General features: G+C 36.4%; 1 protein-coding gene across 7 annotated transcripts in view; it reads left to right on the top strand.

Moving 5' to 3' along the window:
• The window catches only part of LEMD3 (LEM domain containing 3), a 97,906-nt gene that overhangs the window by 33,837 nt on the left and 48,408 nt on the right, over positions 1–15,661 (top strand). For 6 of the 7 annotated variants that reach the window (XM_036250612.1, XM_036250634.1, XM_036250617.1 and 3 more), the window contains exons 3-4: positions 4,337–4,403; positions 6,628–6,695. The exons of the other annotated variant lie outside the window; for it this stretch is intronic. In XM_036250612.1, the coding sequence (XP_036106505.1) occupies positions 4,337–4,403; positions 6,628–6,695 (135 nt within the window). The remainder of the gene's footprint in view (positions 1–4,336; positions 4,404–6,627; positions 6,696–15,661) is intronic. 7 annotated transcript variants of the gene reach the window in all.

The following is a 15,661-nucleotide window of genomic DNA, read 5'->3' as shown; positions in this document are numbered from 1 at the left end:
AAGTTTCTCTCTTAGACCTCCCTCCCCCTCCCACTCTCTAAAAACAATGGAAAAAAAATATCTTCATGTGAAGATGAACAACAACATCAAAAAAGTATGCATGTTTCCATAAGTTGTTAGAGACCCTAGTAGATTTTGTCCTCTTGAACCTCATCCTGTCTCTCTTTGGAATTTTTGCTCATTGGCACCTGTTTAGCCATCAGGACGGCAAAGGATTTAGAAAGAAACATCCTGCCCTGGCCAGTTTGACTCCGTGGTTAGAGTGTCGGCCCAAGGACCAATGAGTCTCGGGTTCAATTCCAGTTAACCTCGGTTGTCCCCTGGTTGGGGTCGTGTGGGAGGCAGTTGATATGTCCTCCTCATGTCGATGTTTCTCTCTCTCTCTCTCCCTCCCTCCCACTCTATCTGAAGATGAATAGAAAAATATCCGTGGGTGAGGATTAAAAAAAAACAAGCAAAAGAAAAAAACAACCCTTATAGGCTGCCTATTTGTATTCCTTTTCTTTTCTTTTTTTTTTTTTTTATCCTCACCTGAGGACATTTTTCCATTTTTTGTTCAGGTAGAGTGGGAGGGAGAGAGAGTGGGAGGGAGAGAGAGGAAGAGAGAGAGAAACATCGATGTGAAAGGGACACATCGAGTGGCCGCCACCCGCATGACCAACCAGGGCCAGGGACAAACTGCAACCGAGGTACATGCCCTTAGCGGGAACTGAACCCGGGTCTCTCGGGACCGCAGGTCGACGCTCTAACCGCTGAGCCAAACCGGCCAGGGCTGTATTCCTTTTCTTTATAAAAGGATCTATTAATGTTATTTTAACCAAAATTTTACTCACATGAAAATACTTTTTGCTTACCACCATTTTAGGCACTTCAGAAATTAAGATATTTGAGTTATAATACACAATTAGTTCTTAATTTTTTTATTGTAGGAACTGATAGAAATATAGAACTGTATAGAATGAGGGATGTGTGATAATGTGTAATCAGATCCACAGAATATTACTTCACATTGTTTGAGTGTGGCTTTGTAATGGTTATTTTTGGTAATAACTCGATTGAGGTGATATTTGTCTTAAAAAAATTGACTTTATCGATTATACTTTTAAGTATAGCACTTGCTATTGGCTTCACAATTTAAATGTGTACAATGTACTCACTTAACATGGGAAATATTTTCTTCTGTATAATTTTCCCCATGAGGGAAACAAGTTCTGAACCTCTAAATAATAGTAATAATGATAATGAAGATAATGGCAGTTCATTTACATTATGCATTTATTCTGTGCCAGGTACCAGGCTAAGTGTTTAAAATCCATTATTATCATTTAATCAGAGACATGATACAAACAATTGAAAATATTTTTTTTTTTTTGGTACGTGCCCCTAGCAGGTAACGAACCCGGGACTCTCTGGTCCACAGGCTGATGCTCCAACCACTGAGCCAAACCGGCCAGGGCTGAAAATATTTTTGAGGAGAAAATTGGCTGAGGATAAAAGAGTGAAATATTTAAAGGTGACAGTGTATCAGAAAATTTGCTACAGTTTGATTTTTTTCTCCCAAAAATAAGAACTTTGCTTCAGAGAATATTTGTTACTGTAAGAAATCTGGACCTTACCAAACAATTAGAAGGTAGCTATCCCAGATTTTAAAACTATTTTTGTTTAATGAAAGGTTAACTTGAAAACTTACTTTAAATATTGACTTGTTGGTATATCTTTAACTTGTTTTCAGGGTGATTAGGTAGTTAGACACATTTCAAGTTGAATATTAGGAGAGACAATCTGAAAAGCAGTCAGAATGGAAGAAGACTAATGAAACTATAAGCCAATATAAGTTTATATAAAGAAAGTAACTAACATTTGATTTACATACTTTTCAGATTTTTAATTTAGCAAACTGGTGCTAAAAATAATTGAACTAAAGCCTCTCTCAGAGTTGATTTGTTCACATTAGTAACATAGTCCATTTGGATGACACTTGAGAATCTTGTATATAGATGTTCATTCTGAATAAATTGTCATTGGAAAAATCATGAAAAAATTACAGTTCAACTTTTTGGGTGCTTATGTTATCCAGTATGAGATCCATTTACATCTGATTTTATTTCTTCTGCTTATCTAGTCTAGTATTAATATCTGTGAATGAAAGGATGAAGTATATTCCTAGGCCTCTGACATTCATTAAAAATGTAATCACAGTGGGCAAGTGTCAAATTTTTTAATTTAGTTTTGTTTTCAAAAGGAGAGTGGGGATGGGTTTGATCAGGATATATAAAACAAAAAGGAAATCAGTCACTTTTCCAGATAAGGGAGGAAACAAACTACAAAACTTTCAGCTACTTTAATCTCAGAGCCTAATCAGATTTACTTTGGTTTTATGTGTCAAGTCTACAAGCTACACTATCATTGACTTCCTTCTCATCCTATTATATTGAATATACTTATTTTGTTTTATTTTTTTCTTTATTGATTTTAGGGAGGGAGGAAGGGAGAGGGAGAGAGGAAACATCAATGAGAGAGAACATCGATTGGCCGCCTCCTGCATGTCCCCTATAGGGAATCAAGCCCTCAATCTAGGCATGTGCCCTGACCAGGAATCAAACCGGCGACCTCTTGGTGCGTGGGGGTCGACACGCAACCACTGAGCTGCACTGGCTGGGCTATTGAACATATTTATTAAAAACAGTTTTGTGATTCAATGTATCACAAATGCATAGCTTTCAGAATCCTGGATTTCAGCCCCTGTAGTTACTTTCTGATGTCCGATTTTTGCAGTTTCGATTTTTAAGCTTATGCAAAGATAGGACTAATTTGATTCAGAATTTGGTTGAGATAAAGTTGAGAGGGAAGAAAAGCAAATGGATTGGAAGGAATATCACTTATCTCTATCAACCATCTCACATAAAACCAGGGACTCTGGTGGTAGGATTGTGGAGCCTTTGATAAGTTTTCTTTTTTCTTTAATATCACTGGTTAAAGCTGCATTGACAACAGCATGCCACTTATAGTGTCCAAAGTTTTCTTCTGTCTCTGAACATAACAGCATGAAATTAAATGGATGAGGTTGCAAGTTATTGGGCATATAATTACTTTCTCAGCTTTTTATATGTTGTCTAAATTTACTCTTGCTCATATTTTTCCAGTAATCCTGTTTTGTTAGACTTTAGGAAGTAAGGAAATAATAAAAACACAGCCCCTCATGAATCATTAATTTATTTCAAATAGTATGATAAGCTATTATTATCCCTTCTCCTAACCCAACTTTCTCCATTGCTTATATTGGTCTCTCTTAATTGTGATTGCTCTTAAATTGGGGGACTCGTTGCTTTAGACTAGTTGGCAGGGTGCATAGACATTGCGGTGGTCTCCTCTGGTTTCCTTTCATATGATGAGAGTAATAGTCCTGATGCACAAATCTGTTTTAGTTTCCTCCCTCTAAACTTTAAGAATAAAGTCAAACTCTTTGTCTTGGTAGCTAGGGCTCTCTAGCAGGCTATTCCAAACTGCTTTTCCATTAGGTTGCTGTGTCAAAGTAGGCTACTGGTTATATAAGAAATGTAACAATGCTTTTATGCCTTCATGCTTTTGCTCATGCTGTTCCTTCTGCTTGGAATGCTGGTTAGTTCTATTCTTCCTGTGAAGCTCAACTCAAATATTCTCTCTTCCATAAATAGATCTTCTCTTCCTTCCCTCTTCTGTGTTTACATTATATTTTGTTTGCAACTGTAATGTAACACTTAATATGTTTTTTGCCTTTGAGAACAGGAACCATCTTGTTCACTGGATCTCTTGCTTGGATGAGAATAGTCTTAACTCATCGTAGATACTCATTAAATATTTTACTTTAATGGTTCATAAACTTATACAGGGTCACTTTGGGAGCCTAGGAGAGGTTGAGGGTCAATCACAGTGTCAGTACTCATTCTCTTATTTTGTGGTTGAGTCATAGTAAAACACGAAGGGGAGCCTGAAAGAAAACAGTGTCATATGGACAATAAACATAAGCATGCTGTTGTATGGGGCAGGGGAGATTGGAGAGTTTTGCTTTGTAGTTGGGGGAGTTTGTTGTGTATGAGACCTTTTTTAGCACTATCCTTAGTGCCAATTTCCTGATCATCCTCACCAAAGTAAAATATTTGAAGTGATAATTTAGATTTTTAGGTTTAGGTTTCTTTAACATGGTAGCCATTATTTAAATATGAATTTGTCCTGTAGATTATGTAGCTTCTGTGATTTTAAATTTACTTATGTTTTTCTTTTGAGTTACATTATTATTTGGTGTATATGTTCTTCTTGGAATTACATAGATATTTTATAATAATTTCTTTAATTTTAGGAAAGTGAAAAAAATCTTATGATGAACACTTTATACAAGCTTCATGATCGATTGGCACAGCTTGCAGGTAATTATTTTAACAATCATAGTCTCTAAAAATGTTTTGAAAATTAATTTGCATATATAGCATGATGTATCAGTAGAAATAGTTTTTCTCAAGTCCAGTATTATGTTTGTGTAATATTTTCTCTTAAGAAGTTATTGTTACCTATGTGGAATGGCTTATTTTTGTAGATATAGTTATTCAAGATCTTTTTTTCCACATGTATTAGATGAAATATAAATGTATATTATATAATTCTAAAGTTAAATTTCTTTTTGTCATCAGTAGTAACAAAATTCTGAAAGCTAAGTATCAATTGAATTAGGTAAACAGTGACTTAAACTAAAATCATAGATTAAATATAAAAATGCAGATTTTCCTTTAGTGGTTGTATAGATGTCATAAATATATCCTAGAATTTTTTTTCTCCTGATTCATTGCATTTTCCTTATATTCTGCTCTTAGTAAGTCTTTGAGAGCTCTCAGGTATTAACATGTTTGCAGTTAGAATAATAATATAGGTGAATTGGTATCAAGTTTAGCTCCTATGAGCTGTGGTAGCAGCTTAAAAGTTTATTACCTTTTAACTTTTTTAGTTATTCTTATTACCCATATAATCCAAAAGAAGAGATTTGGGATTTATTTTATAAACAGTTACAAGAAAAGAAAAAGGTAATTGTTCAAATGTTTGATGTAACAGATCCTTTTGTGGAAACCATATCATTGGTAGAAGTGCAGTAGGTAATGTGGAACTCCTCTTATTGCATGGAGACATTTAGAATTCTGATAGTTCCCCATCCTCTCATCAATCTTTGGTTTTTTAGTTTGGGTCCTTGATTCTGGTGAGTTTTTTAGGCTCATAGTTCTGTATATATCACTATAAAAACCTTCTTTGCATTGACTGATGAACTGTCACATGTATACACTGCAAGCAAATGACATTTATTTGGTATGCTGTACCACCCAGAAATAGTTTAAGTACATAGTTTAGCCAGGAATTCTTGATGTTGCTACCGCAAGGTTCTACAGCTGTCTCTATAGCATTGTTTTATGAAGTGTACTACGTCAGCATAATTTGAAGTGCTTTTAAAGATATAGATTCCTTTCTCTAGAGCAGGGGTTGGCAAACTTTTTTCTGTGAAAGGGCCAGATAGTAGTACATTTTTAGGCTTTGCGGGCTAGACCGTCTCTGTCGAAACTACTCAATTCTGCCATTATAGCATAAAAGCAACCATAGATAATACATAAATGAATGAGTGTGGCTGTGTTCCAATAAAACTTCATTTATAAAAATCAGTGGTAGGCCAAATTTGGTCTATGGGCTGTAGTTTGCTGACCTCTGCTATAGATCTATGACATCTGAATCTCTGAAGATGCATTATAAAATTTGAAGACTGACTTGTTCATCTAATAGGTATTTCTTCCCTTTTTACAGCTATAACCACTAACATCTGGCTACTTGAACAGAATTATAAATAGGATCATGGCTTATTTTATGATAGAAAAATTTGCCAAGGCTTTTATTTTACTTTAACTACTGTACTTTTATGTTAAAGTTTTTTTAATTACTTGAAAGAAGCAGGGTAGGAAAAACTTACATTTGAAATTAAATATGAAGATAGTTGATCTCTAATAATCACAGATAGCCTGAAAGAAAAGGCTTTGTATTCTCTTATAGTTACAAGAAAAGGAAAATAAAGTTTTCTGTAGCAATCAGATCATAGCCAGAAGCTTCTAATTTCCCTGTTGATGTGTTATAATAATTGTTAAGTTATGTACACCTCTTGCTAAATATAGTCTTAGTTATACTCTAAAAATGTATGTTTTAATTAAAACTTACTTGAATAATTGAATGATTAGTTTTAGTGATAGATGTCTATGTTAGCACAATGAATTTTCCCCCTTGAAAAATAATATATCTGTGGAGGGCCTTCTGTGTGCCAAGATCTATGGATGGGCATTAGTGCGACATGGTTCCTACCCTGGCTAACAATTTAGTTGGAAATATAAGAGGAAGATAGGTTCTTATCTGGTCTGAAATGCATTTTAAAGGTTGTGTTTATGTAAAGATAATTGTTTATTTATAATACTTGAATTTTTCCTAGGAAATATAAATTATGTTCATCTTTCTTTACTGATTAGAATAATATAACTATAATTGTAATTTATAAAATATTTTTATTAGTATTTGTTTTCTTTCATTGAACACAGTACTGATTCTAAATTAATAATATGCTAATCTTTCCAGGAGATCATGAATGTGGCAGTTCTAGTCAGAGAACACTTTCTGTCCAAGAGGCAGCTGCATATTTAAAAGTAAGCAGTGAAATTATAATTTTAATAGCTATATTCTTAAAGTTTATATAAACCATTACAGCTTATACCATGCATTTGCCCTGGCCAGGTGGCTCTTTTGGAGCGTAGTCCCATACACCAAAAGGTTGCTTGTTTGATTCCCAGTCAGGGCACATACTCAGGTTGTGGGTTTGATTCCCAGTAGGGTGCCTATGGGAAGCTACCGATTGCTGTTTCTCTCTCACCTCTCACACATACCTCTCTCTCCCTCCCTCTCTCGCTTTCTTTCTCTCCCTCTCCCCCCACCCCCGTCTCTCTCTCCCTTTCTCCCTTCTTCTTTCTCTAAAATCAATAAAAAACAACATATCTTCAGGTGAGGATTTAAAAATAAAAAATAAAAATACCATGTATTTGATTAATTGCACTGTTAAAAGGTTGGACCTACTGTCTTGCTGGTGTGGCTCAGTGGTTGAGCATCGACCCATGCACCAAACACTGATTCGATTCCCTGTCAAGGCACGTACCCAGGTTCCTTGCAGGAGGTGGCCAATCGATATTCTCTCATCGATGTTTCTCTCTCTCTTTTCCTCTCCCTTCTTCTCTCTCTAAAATCAATAAAGAAAAAAAAATTTAAAAAAAAAAAAGGGTTGGACCTACTGTTTGGTATAATGTGAACAGATAAAAAAGTAGAATCACTCAACATTTTTTGTTTTAGTTTGCTTTGGAACATTCTCATTAATTTGGAAAGGAAACAACAGTGTGAGAGAGAAATCAAGATAGGTACATAGCAAGTATGCATCTAACTGTTGTCATTTACTGTATTTCAAATCTTCTGCCCCAGATTAATTTTATCTCAGGGTACTAAGAAAACTTGCAGATGAATTTTATAAACCACTGTAAGCAATCTTTAGGAAATCCTAGATGAAAGGAAAGGTTAAGATGGACCTTTCATTCTGATTTCCAGAAAGAAAGTGGATTTTGAAAACCATACTGGTGAGCTTCAATTTTATAAATACAATTCTATAAATATAATTCCATAAAGATGTGAGTACTTACAAATGGAAATGCTGATTTCTAGAAGCTGGTATGGTTCATTACGAACAAGTCATGTCATATAAAGTTCATTTTCGCCTTTGTTTATTGTGGTAAAAAACACATGCATGAGATTATCCTATTAATACATTTTTAAGTGTACAGTTCAGTATTGTTAACTACATGCACAGTATTGTTAACTGCATGTACATCATTGTACTAGTGCTTTCGTCTTGCATGACTGAATCTCTATCCCCATTGCACAGCAGCTATTCATTTGCCTTCTTCCCAGTCCCTGACCACCACCATTTCACTTTGTGCTTTTATGAGTTTGACTGCAGTATATACCTCATATAAATGTAATTATGCAGTATTTATCACCTGTGACTGGCTAACTTCACTTAGCATAATGTCCTCAAGGTTCACCCATGTTTTAATGTGACAGGATTTTTGTTTTTAAGACTGAATATTATTCCAGTGTGTGTATGTGTATAAAACACATTTTCTTTATCCATTGACCTGTTAATGAACATTTAGGTTGTTTCCACTTCTTGTAATACTACAGTGAACATGGGGGTGCAGATATCTCTTAGATCCTCTTTTCAATTCTTTTGGATAAATACCCAGAAGTGGGATTGCTAGATCATATGATAATTCTATTTTTAGTTTTTTAAGGAACCACTGTACTGATTTCCATAGTGGCTACACTATTTTACATTTCCACTAATAGTTTATAAGTGTTCCCCTTTCTTCATATCCTTAACAATACTTATTTTTTAATAATGATCATGCTAACAGTTGTAAGGTGATACCTCATTGTGATTTTGACTTGAATTTTCCTGATGATTAGTGATGTTGAGAATCTTTTCATATACCTATTGGACATTTTTTTGTCTTGTTTAGAGAAATGTTTATTCAAGTTCTTGCCCATTTTTAAATCATGTTATTATTGTTGAGTTGTAGGAGTTTGTTTCTTTTGGATATTAACTGTTATCAGATATATGGTTTGCACATATTGTCTCCCATTCTATAGGTTGCCTTTTTACTCTGTTGAATGTTTCTTTTGCTGTGCAGAAGCTCTTTAGTTTGATATAGGCCCACTTGTGTGTTTTTTATTTTGTTGCCTGTGCTTTTGGTGTCATGTCCAGAAAATCATTGTCAAGACCAATGTCATGAAGCATTATTACCCCGTTTGTTTGTTTTTTAAGGAGTTTTATAGTTTCATGTCTTACATTTAAGTTTTTAATTCATTTTGGGTTGATTTTGTGTATAGTATGAGTCCAGTTTAATTCATTTACATAGGGAAATTTGTTTATTTCAATACTGTATGTTGAAGAGGCAATCTTTTTCCTGTTGTGTGCTCTTACTTGTGAAAAATTAGTTGATCATATGTATACATGAATTTCTCTATTGTTTCCATTGGTTTATGCTGAGCCTGTCTTTATGCCAATACCATACTGTTTTGATTACTGTAGCCTTGTGATATGTTTTGAAGTCAGGAAGTGTGAGGACTCCAGTTTTTTTTCTTCTTGCCCAAAATGGTTGGCTCATCCTTGCATTTTAGGAATAACTCCCACTTACTTATGGTGTATCATCCTTTTAATGTACTGTTGAATTTGGTTTGCTAGTATTTTGTAAATAATTTTTTGCATTTATATTCATCGGGGATATTGGTCTGTATTTCTTATAGTGTCTTTGTTTGGCTTTGGTATCAGAGTAATGCTGGCTTCATAAAATACATGTGGAGGTGTTCCCTCCTCTTAAATTTTGTGGAAGAATTTGAGAAAGATTTGTGTTAATTCTTATTAAATGATTGGTAGAATTCTCCAGTGAAGCCATTGAGTTCTGGACTTTTCTTTGTTGGTAGATTTTTGGTGGCTAGTTCAATCTCCTTACTAGTTCTAGGTTTGTTCAGATTTTGTATTTTTTTGTGATTCAGTGTCAGTGGGTCATATGTGTCTAAGAGTTTATTATTTTTAGGTTTTTCAATTTATTGGCAAATTATTATGTTCACAGTAATCTCTTCTGATCCTTGTATTTCTATGATAGCGGTTGTAATATTCTCATATTTCTGATTTTATTTGAGTCTTCTCTCTTTTTCTTAGGTAAGGATTTGTTAGTTTTGCTGATCTTTTGGGGAAAAAAACACCAACTCTTTGTTTTCATTGATCCCTCCCCCTATTTTGATTATTTCTGCTCTAATCTTTATTATTTCCCTCCTAGTTTCTTGAGGTGCAAAATTGGGTTTTTAATTTAAGCTCATTTCTAATGTAGGCACTTACCACTATAAACTTCTGTCTCTGTACTGCTTTTCTTGTATTGCATAAGAGGCTGTTGGACTTTTTGAATCTGAATATCTCCCCCCCCCAGATTTGGGAAGTTTTGATCCTTATTTTTTTAAACATGCTTTGTCCCCCTTTCTCTGTCCTTTTGGGATTTCCATAGTGCATATATTGGTTTGATTGATGATATTCCTGAAATTATTTAAGCTTCTTTTATTCTCTATTGTTTTTTCTTCTTTGTTTCTCTAGTTAGATATTGTCAAATGACTTGTCTTCGAGTTCCTTGATTCTTTCTTTTGCTTGATTAAGACTGATATTGAACCCATCTAGTGAAGTTTTCAATTCAGTTATATTTTCCAGCACCAAAATTTCCATTAAAAAGTGTTTTTTCTTTATTGATATTTTCATGTTATTCATGCATTATTTTCCTGAGCTTGTTGAGCACATTTATGTCAATGATTTGGAATGTTCTGGCAGGTAATTCATATTCAATTTCTTTAGGGTCAGTTTCTGGAGATTTATTTTGTTCTTTAGTTGGGACATATTTCCTTGTTTCCTTGGTGTGCCTTGCTACTTTGGGTTGCAGTGTACACATTTGAGAACAGCCACATCTCCCAGTCTTTATGCAAGGGAAAGCCTTCGACAGGGAGCTTAGAGATTCTGAGGTCGTCTCACATCTTTTCTGTGGATGCACCCTCTTGTGAGTACATATTTTCAGCTAGATGTTTTTGTAGGTTTCTTTTTTCAGGAGCTTCTAATTTCTTGCTGCTTCTGGTGTTTGCCTGTTGTAACTGCAGGTCCTCTGGAGCAGTAGCAAGCTGTCCAGTTCTTTTCTGTTCTCAGCAGCTCCCCCATCTAGGCTGTGTCAGGTCTTATCAGTGCTCTGAGACAGGTGCTACAGATACTAGTCCCTTGGCCAGCTCCCCAAGAAACTGGAACATTGGACATATGTGGACACATGCTTCAACTCTTTCTCTCCTCAGGGAGGAGCCAGGAGTTTTAGGTTTTCTCCCACTCATTCTCTATACTGAGCTGTGGGCAGGGGCAGTGGTCAGTGCCCGTGTGCTAGTTCAAACTGTTGTCTTTGTTTTTGGCAGCTCCCAACTTGGTGCCCTTACCTGTCAATGCCTATATTAGGCAAGACTGAAATCAGTCCCTCTGGTAGCCCCCCCCAAAAGTTTGAACATTTGACATTTGGGTCCAATTTTCTCTTTCCATCCTCAAGGAGGACCCACCAGTTGGAAATTTTCTCTTGACTGCACCATGCTGTGCCAGGAAAAGAGGCCCTGGTGAGTGAGTGCTCTAAGTTTCCCTACAGGCTTCCATGCAGCTAGTTTCTGTTGGGTCTGTTTGGATACAGGGGCCTCTTGACTGGTTTTTGGATTTATTACAAGGGAAATCAGTCTGAATATCTGTCTCCTGGGGGAAGAAGGGTCTGGGGCTTCTTATTCTGTCATCTTGCTGATGTCATTCCCCCTTTTTAAAAATTAAGAATGTAGTGTAGTTCTAAGGCTTCCATCAGGGTTTTTTGTTTTTTTTTATCCTCACCCGAGGACAATTTTCCACTTTTTGTTCAGATAGAGTGGGAGGGAGGGAGAGGAAGAGAGAGAGAGAGAGAAACATCAATGTGAAAGGGACACATCGAGTGGCTGCCACCCGCACGACCAACCAGGGCCGGGGACAAACTGCAACCAAGGTATGTGTCCTTAGCGGGAACCGAACCCGGGTCTCTCTGGACCGCAGGCCGACGCTCCAACTGCTGAGCCAAACTGGCCAGGGCTCCATAAGGGTTTTATTGACAGTCTTTTGATATGCTTGCCAAAATTAGGACTCAGATTTTAATTTAATTAATGACTTACATGTAGATAACCAACAGATGTTAAGATAATATAATATGATGGAGATTAGATATGGATTCAGATTGTGGCACTACTACATAGAAGCTGTTTGTCTTGGTAAAAGTCTCTTCACTTTTCTATACCTGTTTCTCATTGTGATCCTTGTCAGAGTTGCTCGAGACTTAAGTGAGTATATTCAAGTACCTAGCTCAGTGCCTGATGATTATAGTAGCTTACCAATATGTTTTTCATTCTTTCTCTGTGCTTCCTGACTAATTAAATCAGTGATACCTGGAGAGAGGTTCCTAATAACAAAATTTGTCTCTCAGCCTTGTTCTTTGTCTTTATTTTCAGTTTTGACCTAGATGACAGGCACATTTATTGGTAGCAAATAGATTGGATAGCTAAAGAATCTGTAACCACAAAGATTTTAAATAAGTAGGGGTTATGATTATGGGACTATGTCTTAAGGGATAGAAGATAGATTGTGGGCTGGGGGCAAAGAAGGGATTGGAGTGAGTAGGCTAAAGGGGACATAGAATAAAATATTCCAGGAAGAGGGTATAGCATGTGGGAATCCAAAGCAAGCAAGTGGTCTTTATGAGATATTTGAAAGTGTTTTTACTTCTAGTAGTAGGAAAAACTGATTCCAACCATTGCTTCCTTTCTGCTTTCTCTCTTTTTATTTTCCAGTTAAATCTCTTAGATATGTGTTGGTAATAAATTCCTGCAACAAGATAATATACATTTCAGAAGAACCCTGAGACTCTTAAAATCTACTGAATAATAACTTTGAAGGACTAAAGGGATGGGACACAGGGCTTTGGGACAAGATAGGGCTTGATCCAGTAGTTAAGCTGGAGCTAAAGAACAGGAAGGGGTTAATGTGGAAGGATGATTGTTAACCTCTTCTCTTTTTCCTTCTCCAACTTACGGCTGTGGGTCAGCAATAGAATACAGTAAAAAGATGGGACACAGACCAGGATTGGGACAAGTCAGAGTCTAAGTTGGGCAGCTACAGTAGGGTACAAGAGGTTAGTTCTAAGGATGGGCAGCAAAGGAGTTAATGATAATACCCATACATGAGTCAAGTTATAACTTCTTGTATTGAGTTTTAAGAAAAAATTGATATTAATGAACATCAGTCTTAAAAATTTTTCATATCTTTTTTCCTGGAATTATTTTATGTTTCTAATTAGGTTTAATTTTTTTCTTTTTTAGATTCAGTAGAATTTCTTATGTATATATTTACAAAACATTTTGGATTAATCAGTTTCATTTCTTAAGTAGTTAAGTGAAATTATTTTATGTAGAAATGGCAATGTTCTTTAGTGTTTAGGTATGTGTGTTAACCATTTCTTTTTAGAATCCCATGTTCAGTTTTTCAAATACTGTAAAATGTGGTCTGGCTTATCACCACCTAAGATGTAGTTTGGGCTGCCACTTAAAAAAAACAGAGAGAACACTAAACAGGAACCCCCACCCCCCAATGTTATGGTCTAGATAAAAGCTTTTAAGTTCTATTTTTAAGTTGTTTGAACACTCTTACTACCATTACTTTGAATTCTTTATCTGACAAACTGCTGGCCTCCATTTCACGTCTTTCCTTTTCTGGTGATACCGCCTTTTCTTTCATTTGGAGGTTGTTTCTTTCTCTCACCATTTTCTCAGTCTGGTAGTTCCTGACACCCCAGGTCTTAAGTTCTATTTTTAAAATATTGCTTATATTTCTCAGTATAACATTAACTAATGCTTATGATTTAACTCATATGGAAAATAAAAGGAATAAAGACATTTCAGATTCACCACCGAAGGTTAGCCACTAAGTTTGGTCCATTTTTTTAATAGTCTTATAGTTTTCCCCCTAAAATTAGTATCAGTATAAATATTTCATATTATAAATTTTGTTTCTTAAAGTTATGACCATTTTCCCATGTCATTGTTCAGGTTTTTAAAAACTGTTTATCACTTGATAATATTTCTTTATAGGATTGCACTATATTATATTGGTTTGTGGTTTTATTTTAGTATTATGAAGGCACTCTATTCTTTTTAAAATCTTTATTGTTGAATGTATTACAGATGTTCCTCATTTTTTCCCCATTGACCCCCTCCTCCCCACTCCCACCCCCCTCCTGCCTTTTCCCACATTGTTATCTGTGTCCATTGGTTATGCATATAAGTTCTTTGGTTTATTTTTTCTCACCCCCCTACCCCCTTCCCTTTGAGGTTTGTCAGTCTAGCAACCAATTTGTACTTCTTAATTCCTTCACCTTTTTTACCCATTCACCCAACCCCCCTCCCATCTGGCAACCAACAAAATGTTCTCTGTATCTATGAGAATGTTTCTGTTCTGCCTGTTCATTTTGTTTGTAGATTCAATTGTCAATAGCTATGTATTCATTGCCATTTTGTTTGTTCATATATTTTATCCTTTTCTTCAAAAAGACCCTTCATCATTTCGTATAATAACGGTTTGGTGGTGATGAACTCCTTTAACTTTTTCTTGTCTGGGAAACTGTTTATATGGCCATCGATTCTAAATGACAGCTTTGCAGGATAGAGTAACCTTGGTTGTAGGTTCTTGCTTTTCATCACTCTGAATATTTCTTGCCACTCCCTTCTGGTCTGCAAAGTTTCTTTTGAGAAATCAGCTGACAGTCTCATGGGAACTCCCTTGTAGGTAACTAACTGCTTTTCTCTTGCTGCTTTTAAGATTCTCTCTTTGTCTTGAACCTTTTGCATTTTGATGATGATGTGTCTTGGTGTGGGCCTCTTGGGGTTCATCTTGTTTGGGACTCTCTGTGCTTCCTGGACTTGTATGTCTGTTTCCTTCACCAAGTTAGGGAAGTTTTCTGCCATTATTGTTTCAAATAGGTTTTCAATTTCTTGTTCTCTGTCTTCTCCTTCTGGCACCCCCAAGATGCAAATGTTGGCACGCTTGAAGTTGTCCCAGAGGCTCCTTACACTATCCTCACTTTTTTGGATTCTTTTTTTTTTTTTTTTTTTGCTGTTTTGATTGGGCGTTTTTTGCTTCCTTATATTCCAAATCGATGGTTTGCTTCTTGGCTTTACCTACTCTACTATTGAATCTGTGTAAATTATTCTGTATTTCAGTTAGTGCCTCCTTCGTTTCTGACTGTGCATCCTTCATTTCTGACTGGTCCTTTTTTATGCTCTTGAGGCCCTCACTAAGTTCGCTGAGGTTCTCACTAAGTTCATTGAGCATCCTTATAAGCAGTATTTTGAACTCAGCATCTGTTAGGTTGCTTATCTCCATTTCACTTAGTTCTTTTCCTGGGGTTTTGTTCTGTTCTTTCATTTGGGACCTGTTTCTTTGTCTCCTCATTTTGGCTGCTTCTCTGTGTTTGTTTCTGTGTATTACTTAATGAGAGGTATGGGGCTATCTGAGACCAGATGCTGCTTGTTTCAAAGAATTTAGAAAAACCTGAAGCAGGATCCAAGACAGGCCAATCCTATGGTTAAGCAACTGGCAACAGCTTGGGTGGGGCGGGGCCTCAGGGAGTCACCAGGGCGGAGCAACCAGAGTGAGCCAGGTTGCTGGAGTCCCAGATGTGGTAACTGTCTGGCGCCCCAGGGAAGGGCTCACCAAAGGAACAAAGGCCTCTGACAGCACGTTTGTCCCAGAGAAAGCCCCCTCTGCAGCCCTCGCTCCAGTGCCAAACAGCTCAGTTCTTCCCTGTATGTCTTTGGTGTCCCTCGAGCTGCCTCCCCTCCAAGCTTAGAGGGAGCGAGTCCGATAAGTCCGTGTGCGGGCCCTTTAAGGAGCTGCCTGGGGCTTCAGGCACCTCAGCCTCCCTGAGCCTCAGTTCCC

Source organism: Molossus molossus, unplaced genomic scaffold, assembly GCF_014108415.1.
Source record: "Molossus molossus isolate mMolMol1 unplaced genomic scaffold, mMolMol1.p scaffold_m16_p_10, whole genome shotgun sequence".
Taxonomy (NCBI): domain Eukaryota; kingdom Metazoa; phylum Chordata; class Mammalia; order Chiroptera; family Molossidae; genus Molossus; species Molossus molossus.
Note: the sequence above shows the minus strand (reverse complement) of the source record. Positions and strands in the feature narration are given on the sequence as shown.